Below are 17,124 nucleotides of genomic sequence, written 5' to 3' on the forward strand. Positions count from 1 at the left end.
CGGACAAGATGAATAACGGTGCACAAGAAACACCGGGCGCCAAAGACGTGGATGTCGATTATGACAGCCCCCCCGCATCTCTCTGATTCAGAGGGGTTGGGTTAAATGCGGAAGACACACTAGGTATCTACCCCCCCCCCCCCCCCCCCCCCGATTGCAGAATGCAGCCTTTTGACAGCATGTGAAGGCAATTTAATCCCTACTTGCCTTAGTCCCCTCATTTGGTGATTTGGTATTTAGGCTGTGACAAAGACATGGCGGCAGCAGACAGACCTACAGTATGTTTTAGCAGGGAAGTTTGGTAGGGTGACCTGATTTTGTCAAACAGATTGTGAACCCAAAAGTGTGAGTTTTGATTCTAGAGGGGGGGACAGTAAATACATAGAAAAAATAATTTGGTTGGGGTGTTGGGGCATATTTATGTAAACTTGTCTAACATATTTTATCTCTTTTTACTTTATTTAGTCTGATCAGTGGGACAATCAGTCTTAATGGGCTAAAATATAGGGTAATTATTGTGCTTGTCATTTAAGAACACAACAGTTATTACCCACAATTATTTTATTATTCCACTTCTCAATTTTGCCAGTGTAATCACATATTTGAAATCTGATATGCATACTTGTCTTAAATGAATTATATGAGATGGTAGGGGGACTCAACTCAAACGCATCCTATTTTTTCTATGTAGAGTAAGATGGCAAGGATCTTCAACTAGTGATTTTCAGAAATTAGCCCTGTTTTAAAGAGTTCACCCAAATGACAAAATACGAAATGTTTCTGTCCTTACCTTGAAAGCAGTCTATGGACAAGAAGACTGCAATATATGATTTGGTTACCCACTGCCATCAACCATTAATATAAAAATGGCCTGTGCGGCGACTTGGTGTAGTGGTAACACTCCCCGGCAGATGTTGCATATAACTTTTCACTCGAGAATAGGGATCAATCCCTACTTCCAATGTTTCTACCGTTTGCCTATCTAATTACTTTCTGAATAAAGTGTCAAACCACACAAAACAAATTATCATACATTAAATGTAATCCCACAAAATTCTGACATTAACAAAGTTGACGAATTTTGAGTGTTCATTTTAATGTTCAAAGCATCCTCAATCCACATGATCTGGGGTTTTATTTAAAAATGTTCCACCCTGGTCATGGGCCTAAGCCATGTCAAAATACGTAGAAATTAGTCTCCCGAGGTTGTGCCAGAGGGCAATTCATTTCACATAGCGAATCTCACTCCAAGTTTTTATCAAAAGTTGGCAGCTTTGAAAGCACAAAAAAAGACATGTAATTAAGAAAAACAAAAACTTCATGATGGACAGTCATGAGAAAGTTCATGGCTTGAGTGATCATCTGAGGGAGGTGGTCAAGCAGGGAGAGAGAGGCCAGAGGCAGGCAGGTAGCTCATCAAGGTGTCTCACTGTTTGTATTTTCTGTAATCTGAGCTAAGCCACTGTAGCCCATGGACTCTGTAGTAGGTAGCTAGCTATTTAACTATTCCTTCACTACTACCAAAATGAAGCAGCCACTTGGATGACACTGCAGCAGTTACGTGGCGCCAGAAAGCACACCACATTTCAATAATAATTCAAGAGCCCTACGATCCTCATCACCGCACACCTCTGCCATCTTGCTTTCGGCTTCTCTCCATCCCATCTGGTTCTCTCCATCCTCAACCGCTGGACATTGGCTGGAACTCGAATCAAAACAGATCGCCAGCTAATGTTAGCTAGCTAGATATGAATTAGCTATATTAACTATTCATTCTTAAAACCAAAATGAATTGATGACAAAAATATTTACCAAATATACAGGAGCTCTCCGCTTAGCCTGCTAGGGCACCATGGAAACTGTAGAACTATGTACAAAATTATCGTCTTTCCCTAATCATGGTGGTCAGTACTTTTTTACATTACAGGGGAGGATAACTGGGCCCCACAGACAATCGATCTGAAATCAATCATGGGATTTTGTTTTGCTTTAACCCCTGTAGGGTGGAAATGGGAATAGTAAGAAACTGGTTTGAAGTTTGTGGCCAAAATTAGGTCTTGGAACCCAAGAAAGAAGTGGCATTCCAGTTTTTTTGAACAAGTGGGATGTGGGCTCATGCCTGGCAGCACACAACACGTTGGGTCAGATAGGCGTGGCCTAAGGGCTTGATGAAAACTCGGGCAACGCCTGTCTGACAGGCCAGGACTTTCTCTGATTTGCGTCTGACTCCGAGGGACAGACAACGGAGAACAGCACAGAGCGGACAAGATGAATAACGGTGCACAAGAAACACCGGGCGCCAAAGACGTGGATGTCGATTATGACAGCCCCCCCGCATCTCTCTGATTCAGAGGGGTTGGGTTAAATGCGGAAGACACACTAGGTATCTACCCCCCCCCCCCCCCTAGATGGTGTTTAAAGATTTAGACTGAGTAAGGAAGTCTGGCGAAAAAGGGAGGAAAACCACTGATTCATTGACTCAAAATGACCATTCTATTTGTGTAGAGAGTATGACAGGTGACTGACTATCAACAACTAGATAAACATCTGATGGTATTCAGCACGACTACACTGCTACATTTTCTTTGACAATACAATGTTTTTTAACCAGAACCTGATGAGCGCTACAGATGGTTTATAAGTTGATTTGCAATATTGTTATATACTGTATCTACAGTACATTGCTACCACAATTTGAATGACTTCGGTCACACGTCTGGCTTGTGTTAACTTCTAAGGGACCACAGTGAAACGAAACCACTCGCCTTAAAGGGGAAATATGCAGTTGCTACCTACATTTTTGGATTTATAAATGCCTCATGAGCTTAGTTGTCGTACCTCATCAGAACCCAAAATATAAGCTTGTTTTATTCCAATGTTTGTAAACAAATAAATGTAATCAAACACTATATAACCTTTTAAAACAGGGTTAAAACTGTTTTAAAACAGTTTTAACCTGTTTTAACCCAGCCCCATCCTTCAGCTTTTTACTGAAAAATGGGTGGGGAGGACGCTTTATTATTGTTATAGCTGCTGATTACCGCTTTAACGATCTAGTAAATTCTAATGAGGCATGGTTTTGGCAAGGTTGACCAACTTTGTTGTGTGTGTGCTTAACACCAAGTTAAATTACTCTGTTTATTTGCCCAGCTGTGTGTGATGTACTGACCACCTCTGTTTTGTTAAACTTTGGACAGCTCTGCTTCATGGTGTTCTGGACCCCTCACATCTCGGAAATGATCCTGGTGAATGTGATTGGGTTGGACTTGGCCTTCGCGGACCTCTGTGTTCTTCCACTGAGGATAATCTCCTTCTTCCCTCTGCCAGGTAAGAAGAACCGCTCTTCTTATTTCAGCATTAAAACACTCCCTATGCCTCTTGAGCAGTTGGCTGGAGCGTAGTGGTTGCAACACTAGAGTTGTGGGTTTGATTCCCGACGGGCCACATAGGTTAAATACACATTTTTTTAACAAAGTTGTTTTAACAGGAAATATCTGCTGGAATTTTTGACCATGATGATTAGTCCCAAAATGCAGTGTTTTGTTCCTCTCTTGTCTGTGTGAACAGCAATGAGCCATGGTTTAGCTGAGAGCATTGTGTCTGGGATGTAATGTTTCCACTGACTTCCCCTGTGTGTGTGTGTGTAGTTATAGTCCGGTCCCACCTGACCGGTTGGTTCATGACCCTGAAGATGACCTTTGTGCTGGCCCCCAGCTCTGTGCTCCGCATCATCGTCCTCATCACCAGCCTGGTCGTGTTGCCTTCTATTGGGTAGGTGGACAATTCAGTGGACACAGACCAGCCTCTGTGTCCCAAATGGCACCCTATTCCCTTTATTAGTGCATTACTTTTGACTAATATGACACATGATGTTCTATTCTAAAGATGGTTCATTTTGAATTCGGCAAACTTTGCTCAGTGTCATTTTGATTGGACTTCAATCTGACAGTTGAAGAGCTGCGCCCTGTTTCATGATGAGCAAATATTCATAGAAATGTATTTCAGAGGTGAGTTTTTAAATCGGGACAATGTAAAGGATCACCATTCACTGCATCACCTACCATCAAATGCAGTCTGTGCAAATTCATTGTGAGGTACGCAATAATGGATTCTCTGCAGTTTTTTTTGTATTGATACACATTAAATCTTTATACCGGTTCCTTGTGCATGGTTTTGAATTAAACATAAGGCATAAGGTTATCAAAACATGAATTTATGAGCTATGCCACCAGAATTTGACCCATTTGCAATACTAGCTGCCCTTATTTTACTCTACCTTATCCGTAAATCTAAGTGAATATGTTACTGCCGTTTCTCGCAAAGCCATTTTTATATCTGAAACGTACGCACCAGAAAACTGTCACTTCAAGATGGTTGTTTCTCTGTGGGCAAACTGCATCTGCACTTATTCCGCAAAAATATTAGTGAGTTACAAATAAAAATGTATTGTTATATACGTCACCATAAAGACTGGCCATATAGAGATGACATTTAGTCCTTCGCTTAGCAACACCTTTCATCTGGACTGACAAGTGGAAGCAAGTAGACCAGACCTGCTGCTATAGCGAAGACTCACGAGTGGAAAATCCTTTTTATCTTTACCCAACCAACAATATCCATCTGTGCCAGATGTCAGGCTATTTCACGACAAGACATCTCAGATGACTCATGTTCTTCCGGGAACCCGCTCGCACATTTTTCGCTCGCCACACACTATAATAGACCTACAACTAAATGGCTGCTTTGTTTTTGTTTTTGAGGAAGGGTTAACCTCTAACGAGCCTCAACCCCGGATCCGGGATCACCCCCCACCCCCCCCCACACTGATTAGCATCGCTAGCATAGCGTCACAATTAAATAGTAGCATCTAAATATCATTAAATCACAAGTCCAAGACACCTAATGAAAGATACAGATCTTGTGAATAAAGCCACCATTTCAGATTTTTAAAATGTTTTACAGGGAAGACACAATATGTAAATCTATTAGCTAAACACGTTAGCAAAATACACAATTTCTTTGTCCACCATTTTTTCTCTCCACCAGTAGCTATCACCAATTCGGCTAAACTAAGATATTGATAGCCACTAACCAAGAAAAAACCTCATCAGATGACAGTCTGATAACATATTTATGGTATAGGATAGGTTTTGTTAGAAAATGTGCATATTTCAGGTATAAATCATAGTTTGCCATTGCAGCCACCATCACAAATCTCACCAAAGCGACTAGAATTACTACAGAGAGCAACGTGTATTACCAATTTACTCATCATAAAACATTTCTTAAAAATAGACAAAGCATAGCATTGGAAAGACACAGATCTTGTGAATTCAGACAATGTTTCAGATTTTCTAAGTGTTTTACGGCGAAAACACAATAAATCGTTATATTAGCATACCACATATGCAAACGTTACCCCAGCATGAATTCAAGCTAAAGAGAGCGATATCGTTATCATCGCCAAAATATATTAATTTTTTCACTAACCTTCTCAGAATTCTTCCGATGACACTCCAGTAACATAATTTTACAACATACATATAGAGTTTGTTCGAAAATGTGCATATTTAGCCATAAAAAACCGTGGTTATACAATGAAAATAGTAGCAAAACAAGCCTGGAAATGTCGGTCGCCATCTTTTAGTGATCTAGTTTAATCAAAAGCTAATCATATACTTGACTAAAAAATACAGGGTTGACAGGAATCGAAAGACAAATTAGTTCTTAATGCAATCGCTGATTTACATTTTTTAAATTATCCTTACTTTTCAATACAGGTTGCGCCAAGCGAAGCTATACAAAACAAAATGGCGACATAAGCGTTTAACATTTTTCGACAGAAACACGATTTATCATCATAAATTGTTCTTACTGTGAGCTGTTCTTCCATCAGAATCTTGGGCAAAGAATCCTTTCTTGGGTCTAATCGTCTTTTGGTCGAAAGCTGTCCTCTTGCCATGTGGAAATGCCCACTAACGTTCGGCATGAACTGGAAACGTGCCCAGCTGTTCAAAGTGCCTCAGAAATAAATGGGTCAAAATCGCACTAAACGGATATAAATTGCTATAAAACGGTTTAAATTAACTACCTTATGATGTTTTTAACACCTCTAACGAGTAAAAACATGACCAGAGAAATATTACTGGCTAAACAAACGCTTGGAAGGAGGCGAGTCCGACGTCCTCCGTGCGCAAGGCGCAGGCAGCAAAGGGATGCTACTTCCGGTATTTGCTCTTTTATGCAGCCCCTGATTGCGCAATCGACTCCATTCAAAGCGTCATCACGTACTGACATCCAGGGGAAGACGTAAGAAGTGTCTGTTTCTCCATAGCATTTACAGGGACCTTTAAACTGACTCCAGATCAGGGGCCAGGATGTCTGAAATCTGACTCCCTATCATGAAAAGTGCTGTAGATTGAGTTCTGTACCACTCAGAGACAAAATTCCAACGGCTATAGAAACTAGAGTGTTTTCTATCCAATAATAACAATAATATGCATATTGTACGAGCAAGAATTTATTAGGAAGCCGTTTAATCTGTTGAGCAAATTATGCTAATGCGAAACAGCACCCCCTATAGTGGCAAGAAGTTTTAAGTGTCTTATTTTAGTCTATGGATCCTCAAAATGTATTGACAAATGGTAAGCCTGTACCACATAGGCCTACTGTGTATCCTGATCTCTACTGATCTCTACTGGTCAGTGGTTCCAGTGTTAATGAATTTGGGTTTGTGTTTCAGTGTCCACGGGGCTACTCTCGGGGTTGGTTCCTTGTTGGCTGGTTTCGTAGGGGAGTCTATCATGGTGGCCCTAGCTGCCTGCTATGTCTATCAAAAACAGGTGAAGTCCCATCCCTAAAGGCAAAAGGAGAGTAAGAAACTGTATAGTCACAGTGAAGTACAAAATCACTCTATATTGCTCTTCATTCCTTTCATGTCTCTCTCCTTTCTTTCGATCTCCACTTCTTTTGCACAGAAAAACTATGAGATGGCCAGCAAGCTGGTGGAGGGAGAGGAGTCTGTTCCGCCGAGTGAGGTGTATTCCAGAACTCAGAAGGACGCCATCGAGGAAGAGGAACATGAGTAGAGGCACTCGGAGGGAAAGGGACAGGAGAAAATGGAGCTGAAAGCCACAGAGAAAGGGAATTCCAGTGGGTTGGTCCTAATACCGGACCTGCGAGAACAACTGAAAGGATCACACAGTCCTTAACCCTTACACTCATACTCATATACTGGTTGAAAAGTGTAGATTTGGGCACTAATAAGAGCCTAAATTGGAATGTTGTGGCTGTACAGTAACATGCTATATGATGTCACAGCGCTGTATGGGTTTTGACTGACAGCCATTCTGAACTTGAGCACCCTATGCGACAAGAAGTTTCCCCCATCCCTCCTGATAATTGGGCAACTCTTGCAATTTCTGTCTGAGAATGCTTTAAATGAAAAAGATGACTATATTTTGAAAGATGAGATTATAATAAATGCCGCTTTGATGTCAAACCAGCATTTGATGTCCAAATTTGCACTTCACATTTCCAAATCATAAAACGTATGTAATATACAGTGTCAACGTTTATGATCACTGTTTGACGTACAGTTACAAGATGACACTGTGCCATACTCTGGGTTGTTCTGAACAGAATGAGCCTGTTTGTTTATTGTGAAGAAAATTTGCTGCTGCACTTGAACCCGAATGCACTCATGACTCTTTCTATGCTCACTGAAATTACCATCTGTTTCTCCGAATTGCCTTGTAAAAGCCTAACACTGTAACGGCGTGTTTTATAACTTAGCTCGTCATTTTGGCAATAGAACAAGCTTTCAAATCATGCCCACCTCACCCAGATTGCGATTTATGGACTGTTTTTGGATTGCGTGAACAACAGTAATTGTGTGATGGCGGGGATGCAGGGTTGTTCCAAACAAAACAATTGCAGGTGTGCTTGCTCTAGTTCCTCAACGGCACAGCTAGGAGAACTAAAAGTACCTTATTGTTGAAGACTTCTTTGGCTGCGTTAAGTCATCCCAATTCTGAGATCAGCTGTGGAAAAAGAAAATAACTGATGTGATTGGTCAAAAGACCAATCAGTGGAAACATTTCAGAATTGAGCTGCCTGTGAAAACGCAGCCTTAGTCATTAATGGGCATTGAAATTGCTGTGCACACTTTGGAAAGGAGTGGCCACTTGAGCCTAATTTATACCTGTCGCCAAAATGTCCTTCGTCATGATCTTGACCTGATGTCTTGATCTTGTCTGTTTACACTTTTAAGATCTGGGGCCTGTTGCACAAAAGTAGAATTAAGACATCCGGGATAAATGACTCAGCTGAGCTCAATGAAGCCAAAACATGTGCGTCCAGGCTTAATTGGTTGCACAAAGACCAAGCCAGGATGAGCAGACACGGATTCATTAAGCCAGGTGAAACCAATCCTGGATAGGTGCGCGCTCACGGCTCACTCAAATAGACCCCGCCACAGATCACAGATTAACTGATTTACCATGGCAACTAGAGCCGCGTACTTTTCCCCGTCGGAAGCACAAATCCTCATGGAGGCATACGAGGAGGTAAAAGATATAATTAAGAAGAAAGGCAACACCGCCACAGTGATAAAGCAAAGAGAAAAAGCGTGGCAAAGTATTGCAGACCGCCTGAATGCGTAAGTAGTGCACAATTACACACTCACCGCTCCGCTGAAACATCACAATTACAATTCAAATATTTAATTCACATCTCCAAAAATGCAGTTGTACTGTAATTATGAAACGGTTAAATTTTTAATTGAAATGCACTGCAGATATGAGTGAAATTGTGTAAAGTAACTCCATCACACTGTATAAAGCTATGATACATTTTTTGATATTTTTACTGAAAACAAGACAAAAATACCAAGTAATTTTTTGCAGTGTGACTCCATTAAATGTGTGTGTGTGTGTGTGTGTGTGTAGATTAAACATGAACGGGCCAAAACGGACATGGCAGCAGGTCAAAATCAAATACAAGAACATTCTGCAGAATGGTATGGTCCCTGACTAATATTTAACAAAGCACAAGCATATATTGTACCCAGAAGGTGCCTGCTCACACATTGTCTGTACTGTTTTAGCAGTGAAAAAGAATACCCACAGACAAGGCACGGGTGGTGGGTCACCAAAGGCTGACCTTACCCCAGCAGAGGACATGGCCTTGGAGCTAAATAAAGGCAGGCCCGTCTTAGAGGGGATCCCTGGGGGGAAAGAGACGAGCATAGGTTCCTCCCAAGATGCCACCCGCTTCATTCAAGGTATGTCCTTCCATCTCTACATGGGATACAACCACATTCATATTGAATCAATTTGGACTGTCTGACTTTGGTTTACCTATTGCCTTGCAGTGTCTGGCAGCACTGTGTTCCTGTTAGAGCCACCAGCACAAGCACCAGACAATGCTGATCCAGTGAGTACTCCATCAAAGGCATACTGTAGGCCTGGCATGTCTTGTCTACTAGCTTCAATATGAATCCGATTAAATGTGATAGGGTGAAGGCCCCAGTGCAGCAGCAACAGCACATGATGGAGACGATGATGAGGAGGAGACCATCTCTCTGGATTCCAGAAGGCATGAGGTATCATGTTAAGACTGTGAAAGTACTATTTACTCTACAATGGTGAGGAGTCCTCATCAAAATCAAAAAATCGAATTTCTTTTACAGGACCCAGATGCTATACAGTGGGAAAACCAGCCTGGCAACATAGTGCGTATTAATAAAAGGACACCACATCCTGCCAAATTCCAGCTGCGCTAATTGTATTGTGTTCACAGAGCTCACAAGCTATCAGAAAGTTGTATGGCAACCACCTCCGGCGCCAAATAGAACTGGCAGACATAGACATTCAGTACAAGAAGAAAAAGATGGAAAATCTTGCACTGGAGTCCGAAATAAAAAAGAGGACAATTAGGAAACTGGACCTTGAAATAAAAAAACTTGAGAGGGAGGTGAGATATGCCTTCAATGTACACTGTATGCTAACTGTAACACAAATGTATTATTCATTATTTTTCTTTCCTCCCCCAGCTCCAAGAAGATGACACAGCTCAAAATAAAAATTAGGTATATTCTCGTAAAGTCAAGTGAGCCATGACATATGAGCTCTTATTGTGAGCACACAGGACGGTGGCATCTTTCTAAGGTTTTTTTTATTTTCCCAGCAATCAGTACAACCAAGTCATCGTTATAAGGCATCGCCCTCTTTTGCCCACCCCCCCAGCACCAGGTGTGGCCACTAGCCTATATGAAGGCCCAAAATTGTGTGTTCCTTTCTGCTCTGACAATGGCATGCCCATTCGTGCGAGATGTGGTGGATGAAGAAGCACTTGTGCTGAGGAGAGCCTTCAGGCGAGAAAGGGTCTTCAGGGACCGGTTGGACCCACTGGCCTTCCCTGATGACCATCTATATGAAAGATACAGGTTTTCTGCAGATGGCATCAGGTATCTATGCAGACTACTGGGTCCCAGGATTAAGCACCGCACTGCACGGAGCCATGCACTGAGTGTGGAGCAAATGGTTTGTGTGGCCTTGCGCTTTTTTGCTAGTGGAGCCTTCCTGTACTCAGTGGGGGATGCAGAACAGCTGAACAAGGCCACAATTTGCCGCACAATAAGGAGTGTGTGTCTGGCTATCAAAGCATTAGCAGATGTCTTCATCTCCTTCCCTGGCCACAGAAGACTCTGTGACATCAAAGAGGAGTTCTATAGGATTGCAGGTAAGAGGATCTACAAATTACAGGACAACTGTTAACACATAGTAGGATACTCATTACTTTTTGTGACAGGTTTCCCCAATGTCATTGGTGCAGTGGACTGCACACACATAAGGATAAAAGCCCCCTCCTTTCACAGCATTAATGTTCAGGTGAACATAACTTTTTGATATTGTCCATTGACGAACACTCTGCATTGCCAGTGATGTGCATTGATTGGTGTAATATTCCTCATCTTATGATTTCAGATGGTCTGCAATGCTGACTGTGTGATCAGCAATGTTGTGGCAAAATGGCCTGGCTCAGTCCATGACTCCAGAATCTTTCGGGCCTCTGAAATCTATCAGTGCCTATCACAAGGTAAGCCACACAACCCCTATTTATAACCATCATGGCTGTGTCAAGAATATCACTGTGTTTATGAGGTAGTAATGATGAGATTTTGTGTTGACAGGTGAATTCTCTGGTGTGTTGCTGGGAGACAGGGGGTATGGCTGCCAGCCTTTTCTCCTGACACCTTTCACAGACCCCCAGGAAGCACAGCAGGCCTACAACCATGCCCATGCCAAGACCAGGGCCAGAGTTGAAATGACCTTTGGCCTCCTGAAGGCACGCTTTCACTGCCTTCACAAATTAAGGGTCAGCCCTGTTAGGGCATGTGATATTACTGTGGCTTGTGCTGTCCTCCACAATGTGGCCTGCCTGAGGAAGGAGAGGGCCCCCAGAGTGCCACCAGCCATGGACTGGGACAATCCGGCAATCTTCCCTGATGACGACAGTGGTCGGCTGCTGAGGGACCAATATGTGTTGAATTATTTTAGTTAGTATGTGTGCTTTCAATTTTGGTTAAATATGTCCTGCGGTGGCAGAGGAATTTGGGTTTTTTTGGGTTCGTTTTTTGACGAATTTGGCCTCTTATGATGTTTGTGCGGTATACTGTGTGTAATACAAGGCTGCAGGGAGGCTACTGCATCCATTCATTTGTCTGTTCAGTTGATGTGTATGGATTTGTCCTGCATTTATTTTAGTGTGCAGACATGCAGGGTGTGTTATATACAGACCTTTGAATGTGTATGTATCATTTTGTATAATATGCTTGGATTCTGTGCTTTCCATCTTGTAGAGTCACTGTGACTTCAGTTTCGAAAGGAGCTGATGGTTTACCTGCTTTGTTTTGTCCTTATTCAATAAAGGAACATAATGTTACACATTGTGTTTTTATATTCATATGGAATGTGTATTTGTTTATATGACAGAGTACTAGGGCCACACTGAAGAAAAAGGATAAAGTCATAAATTTATGAGGCTGGTTCTTTCTGCAGAAAAGCTACATATTGTTTTTACAGTTTTGATACTTATGACAATGTGATACTTAATATTCTGGCACATCAGCATGTCTTTGTTTATGAAACCATACTGAAGTACAATTTCACGAAATGCCCCACATCTGTCATTTTAACAACTGTCCTCCTTTAAAACAACTGGTTACAATATTATGACTTGTGTTTTTTTCCCCTCTGTGGCCCTAATATTCTATCATTTTATATATAGCCTTATAGTCTATGGGAAACTGTTATCTAATTATCTAATGATAGCAACATCATCTAAAAATCATTTTTTATCCAAAATCATTGAAATTAATGATCACAAACGTTTAAATAATAACAGTGGGTCTAGTTATATGTGATAACAATGTATAGTGAGCAGTGAAATAACTATTGGTTTCCATTTGTGGTGACTGCTGACTGACATTAGGGATGAGATTAAATAGATCCTGGAATTTAGCCTGGTCTGGAGCAGGCTAGCTCCACAGAATAAATCTCCATGGTAATTTATACCATAACATATCCTCCTGCCCCCTATCCATCTTTAGTGCAACCGGATTACGGATCAATTGAGCCAGGATCACCAAGATATCCTGGCTTAATCCCTTATCCTAGTTTTGTGCAACAGGCCCCTGGTCACAATCAGATCTCTGTATTTTAATAATCTACATCTGTCTAAAAATGTGGGCACAATCAGAATGTGGACAAGATCAGGACAAAATACAATGTTGGCACCAGGTATAAACTGGGATATGGACTCAAGTTAGTCCTCACTCAAACCCTTGTAATTGTTTTGTCTTATGGTCTACCTAACCCACATTTTCCAGGAATAGTCTTGTTACTGAATATATTCAAGTTGTTTTATTTCATGATCAACAAGTGCTGCAAAAGTACAGTAAATGTGAAATGCACAAAATCAAATGTACTATTTGGATTCAGTTGTGGACTTTTTGGACTTGTTGAGAACAAGTTTTCATTTGCAACTGTGACCTGTCCAAGACAAAGCATAGCAATTCAACACATACAACACAGAGTTACACATGGAATAAACAAAACATACAGTCAATAATACAGTAGAAAAAAAGAAAACAAAAAGTCTATATACAGTGAGTGCAAATGAGGGGAGTTAAGGCAATAAATAGGCCATGGTGGTGAAGTAATTACAATATAGCAATTAAACACTGGAATGGTAGATGTGCAGAAGATGAATGTGCAAGTAGAGATACTGGGGTGCAAAGGAGCAAGATAAATACAGTATGGAGATGAGGTAGATAGATGGGCTGTTTACAGGTACAGTGAGCTGCTTAAAGCTAGTGAGGGAGATATGAGTCTCCAGCTTCAGTGATTTTTGCAGTTCTTTCCAGTCATTGGCAGCAGAGAACTGGAAGGAAAGGCGACCAAAGGAGGTGTTGGCTTTGGGATTGACCATTGAAATATACCTGCTGGAGTGCATGCTACGGGTGGGTGGTGCTATGGTGACCAGTGAGCTGAGATAAGGCGGGGCTTTATCTAGCAAAGACTTGTAGATGACCTAGAGCCAGTGGGTTTGGCGATGAGTATGAAGCGATTTTCCCATTATTTATTTTTCCTATTATTTACAAACTATCCCTTTCAGTTGCTACAATGGTTACGCATATTATTTTCAGATTTCTTCTGTAAGAAACGTTTAAATTAAGCACTAATCCATATAGGACAATTCCCAGGAATGTAAAGGGTTAATTGGCCCCTTGAGTGTGGACAGTCAGCCAATAAGAGTGTAGATCTGCCATGATGAGGAACGCACACTGTACAGACAAGCCATGCACTAAAGTGTTCATACATTTAAATAACTTCCATCATGTTACTGCTAATGGAGCATGGGAAACAATGTGTTACTTGATCTTAATGCCGGGACATTTTTATGGACCTGTTGAGTTGGGCAAGTGTATTTTATACTGGTGACGGGTATTGAAAAGTGTGTATTGACTAACAGTGAGGGGTCGGGAATACCTGAGAAGCTTATTGTGTGTGTGTGTGTGACCCTGGGCCTGTTCAATTAGATCCGCTTTAGCCTAAATCCACAAAGCTGGTGTTTCGACGTGTCGAGGTGGTACTGCGAGCTGTCAAATCCACGAGCGCACATTATCCTGAAGCGGACATAGCAGACGGAGTCGCATAGAGAGAAATCCCATGCAGAACACTAGGATGTGAGATGTAGGCTAATCTACGCCTCGATTAGGCTGATAGAAATCCTCATTACGTTTAATTATTTATTTTTTAATTTGAGGGTCATTATTTCTATATAGGCAACACCAGGGGTATTCCAACTCTAACCCTACGACAGGGTTTCCCAAACTCGCTCCTCGGGACCCTAACGGGTGCACGTTGTATAGTGTTAGGGGAACAAACACATTTGGGAAACTACCTTACGAGTTCTGGAACCAGCTGGTTTTCTTTTCTACCTGATAATTAATTACACCCATTTGAAATTTGTCCCTGATTAGAGGGGAACAATGAAAAAATGCAAGGGACCTGGTTTGGAGGTCAAGAGTTGAGTTTGAGGGGCCTACAATTCCTCGTTTTGAACTTCTAACTTGAGTGGAAAGGGTGTGGCTTCGTGACCACACGAGCAGCCGCTCACCAATTTGACAGCTCTATTGCGGTTACACCTCTGACGTCGTCAAAACACCGGGAGTCTGGTATCGCTGGTTGACACTTGATCTGATTGAATACCAGCCTTAAATTTTGCACAGTGTACTTTTCTGATACTATAACATGAAAACTGTCTGGTATTAGAATTTGAACTTTCAGCTCTATCAAATGTGTCACACATTTGGAAATCTAGTTAATGAAGCCTATTGAACTTATTGGAGAGAAAAAATATATTTACCCAAGCTTATTATTAGAACAGAATGCATCAGTGATTCCTATTTCCTGCAACTTTCTGAAGAGGCTACGGCAATGCCCCTGTCTGTGTGTGTGCAGTGCATGTACACTACATGACCAAAGGTATGTGGACACCTGCTTGTCGAAAATCTCATTCCAAAATCATGGGCATTAATATGGAGTTGGTCTCCCCTTTGCTGGGAAAACAGCCTTCCCTCTTCCCGGAAGGATTTCCACTAGATGTTGGAACATTGCTGACTGACCTGCACTGATGTTGGCCGATTAGGCCTGGCTCGCAGTCAGTGTTCCAATTCATCCCAAAGGTGTTACATGGGGTTCAGGTCATGGCTCTGTGCAGGCCAGTCAAGATCTTCCACACCGATCTCAACAAACCATTTCTGTATGGACCTCGCTTTGTGGACTGGGACATTGTCATGCTGAAACAGGAAAGGGCCTTCCCCAAACTGTTAGCACAAAGTTGCAAGCACAGAATCGTCTAGAATGTCATTGTATGCTATAGAGTTAAGATTTCCCTTCACTGGAACAAAGGGGCCTACCCCAAACCATTATTCCTCCTCCACCAAACTTTACAGTTGGCACTATGCATTGGGGCAGGTAGCGTTCTCCTGGCATCCCTCAAACCCAGATAAGTCGATTGGACTGCCAGATGGTGAAGCATGATTCATCACTCCAGAGAACTTGTTTCCACTGCTCCAGAGTCCAATGGGGGCGAGCTTTACACCACTCCAGCTAACGCTTGGCATTGCACATGGTGATCTTAGGCTTGTGTGCAGCTGCTTGGCCATGGAAACCAATTTCATGAAGCTCCCGACGAACAGTTATGCTGACGTTTCTTCCAGAGGCAGTTTGGAACTCGGTAGTGAGTGTTGCAACCGAGGACAGACAATTGACACGCTTCAGCACTCGGCAGTCCCGTTCTGTGAGATTGTGGCATACCACTTCGCGGCTGAGCCGTTGTTTCTCCTAGACTTTTCCACTTCACAATAACAGCACTTACAGTTGACCGGGGCAGCTGGAGCAGGGCAGAAATTTGACAAACTGAATTGTTGGAAAGGTGGCATCTTATGACGGTGCCACGTTGAGTCACTGAGGTCATTCTACTGCCAATTTATGTCTGTAGAGATTGCATGGATGTGTGCTTAATATTTATACACCCGTCAGCAACGAATGTGGATGAAATAGCTGAATCTATATATATATAAAAGTATGTCTGCCACTTTGTGTAGCTGTTAGTAATGCTAATAACAACAATCTTCAGGTAGCTGGAAAGACTACGGCTACATTCAATCAGATCGGTTTTAGCCAACATTCACATAGGGGTTGTTTTGATTGTGTCTGAGGTGGAACTGCGTTAGAGATGTCAAATCCACAAGTGGCTCCTGGCATTATACTGTACCTAAAGCAGACATTGCCATTGGCTGCATGGAGTCAATCCCATGCAGCCTTGTTTACAAATTAAAATACTGGAATGTGAAATGTAATCTACACCACAATTATGATGATATAAATCTTCATTATTTTATTAATTTAATTTGAGCGTAATTATTTCTATATAGCCTACAATTTCTCGTTCTGAACTCGTAACGCCAGTGGGGGCAAGTGTGGCTTGTAACAATGATTACAAGAGCAGCTGCTCAACGATTTGACGCTCCAACTGCAGTTCCACTGACATCGCTAGTTAACTCTTGATTGGATTGAATCTACATGTAGGCCTTAAGTACAATCAAAAGTTAGGTACAAATTAGCCTATGCCTACCTGGCAGAATCATGATTGGCATCAATCCAGCGGATATTTGTTTAGCAAAACACAACACGTACGTTACAAAAAAAAACGGCTAGGTTTATATGCATTTGAATTACAAGGTATTAAACTACTCAAATATACAGCTCTTACATTTTTCCCAGACCTAAAAATGTGGTCTCCTGGTGTGTTTCAGAACATCAATTGTTTTTCTATAAAAAAACCTAGCTGCTTTTTTGGTGGTATTGAAGTCAAAATTCTGGTATCGTGACTGTTTACATCATTATGCTTGTCCACTTTTAATGCAGACTGGGAATCTGCACTTTCATTTTATTTTGACAAGTATAGCTATTTTCTTCATATTGTAAAGGCATCTTATTTGGCACATAAATATATCAAAATAATAGAAGACAATTGAAACATTGACACGTA

General features: G+C 41.7%; 2 protein-coding genes across 2 annotated transcripts in view; both read left to right on the plus strand.

The window, feature by feature from the left end:
* Positions 1-7,501, plus strand: part of LOC139583811 (progressive ankylosis protein homolog) — a 40,467-nt gene extending 32,966 nt beyond the window's left edge. Inside the window, exons 9-12 of the mRNA XM_071415323.1 lie at positions 3,198-3,327; positions 3,648-3,771; positions 6,743-6,842; positions 6,978-7,501. Coding sequence (XP_071271424.1) covers positions 3,198-3,327; positions 3,648-3,771; positions 6,743-6,842; positions 6,978-7,088 — 465 coding nt within the window. The 3' untranslated portion in view covers positions 7,089-7,501. The remainder of the gene's footprint in view (positions 1-3,197; positions 3,328-3,647; positions 3,772-6,742; positions 6,843-6,977) is intronic.
* A 137-nt stretch (positions 7,502-7,638) lies between these two features.
* On the plus strand, positions 7,639-11,967 carry LOC139583812 (myb/SANT-like DNA-binding domain-containing protein 4). The gene is made up of 11 exons (XM_071415324.1): positions 7,639-8,659; positions 8,949-9,019; positions 9,107-9,283; positions 9,374-9,435; positions 9,518-9,604; positions 9,692-9,733; positions 9,802-9,975; positions 10,055-10,090; positions 10,189-10,743; positions 10,989-11,100; positions 11,195-11,967. Exons 1-8 carry the CDS (start codon positions 8,502-8,504, stop codon positions 10,088-10,090), a joined length of 807 nt encoding a protein of 268 aa, XP_071271425.1. The 5' UTR covers positions 7,639-8,501; the 3' UTR covers positions 10,189-10,743; positions 10,989-11,100; positions 11,195-11,967.
* Positions 11,968-17,124: the final 5,157 nt, after the last annotated feature.

This window comes from Salvelinus alpinus, chromosome 8, assembly GCF_045679555.1.
Source record: "Salvelinus alpinus chromosome 8, SLU_Salpinus.1, whole genome shotgun sequence".
NCBI classification, from domain to species: domain Eukaryota; kingdom Metazoa; phylum Chordata; class Actinopteri; order Salmoniformes; family Salmonidae; genus Salvelinus; species Salvelinus alpinus.

Bases quoted from the DNA above. Each gene is read 5' to 3' on its own strand.
- LOC139583812 (XM_071415324.1), top strand. From the start codon at position 8,502: ATGGCAACTAGAGCCGCGTACTTTTCCCCGTCGGAAGCACAAATCCTC. The intron at 9,020-9,106 runs GTATGGTCCCTG...GTACTGTTTTAG, and splicing joins CAAGAACATTCTGCAGAATG to CAGTGAAAAAGAATACCCAC. The intron at 9,734-9,801 runs GTGCGTATTAAT...TTGTGTTCACAG, and splicing joins AAAACCAGCCTGGCAACATA to AGCTCACAAGCTATCAGAAA.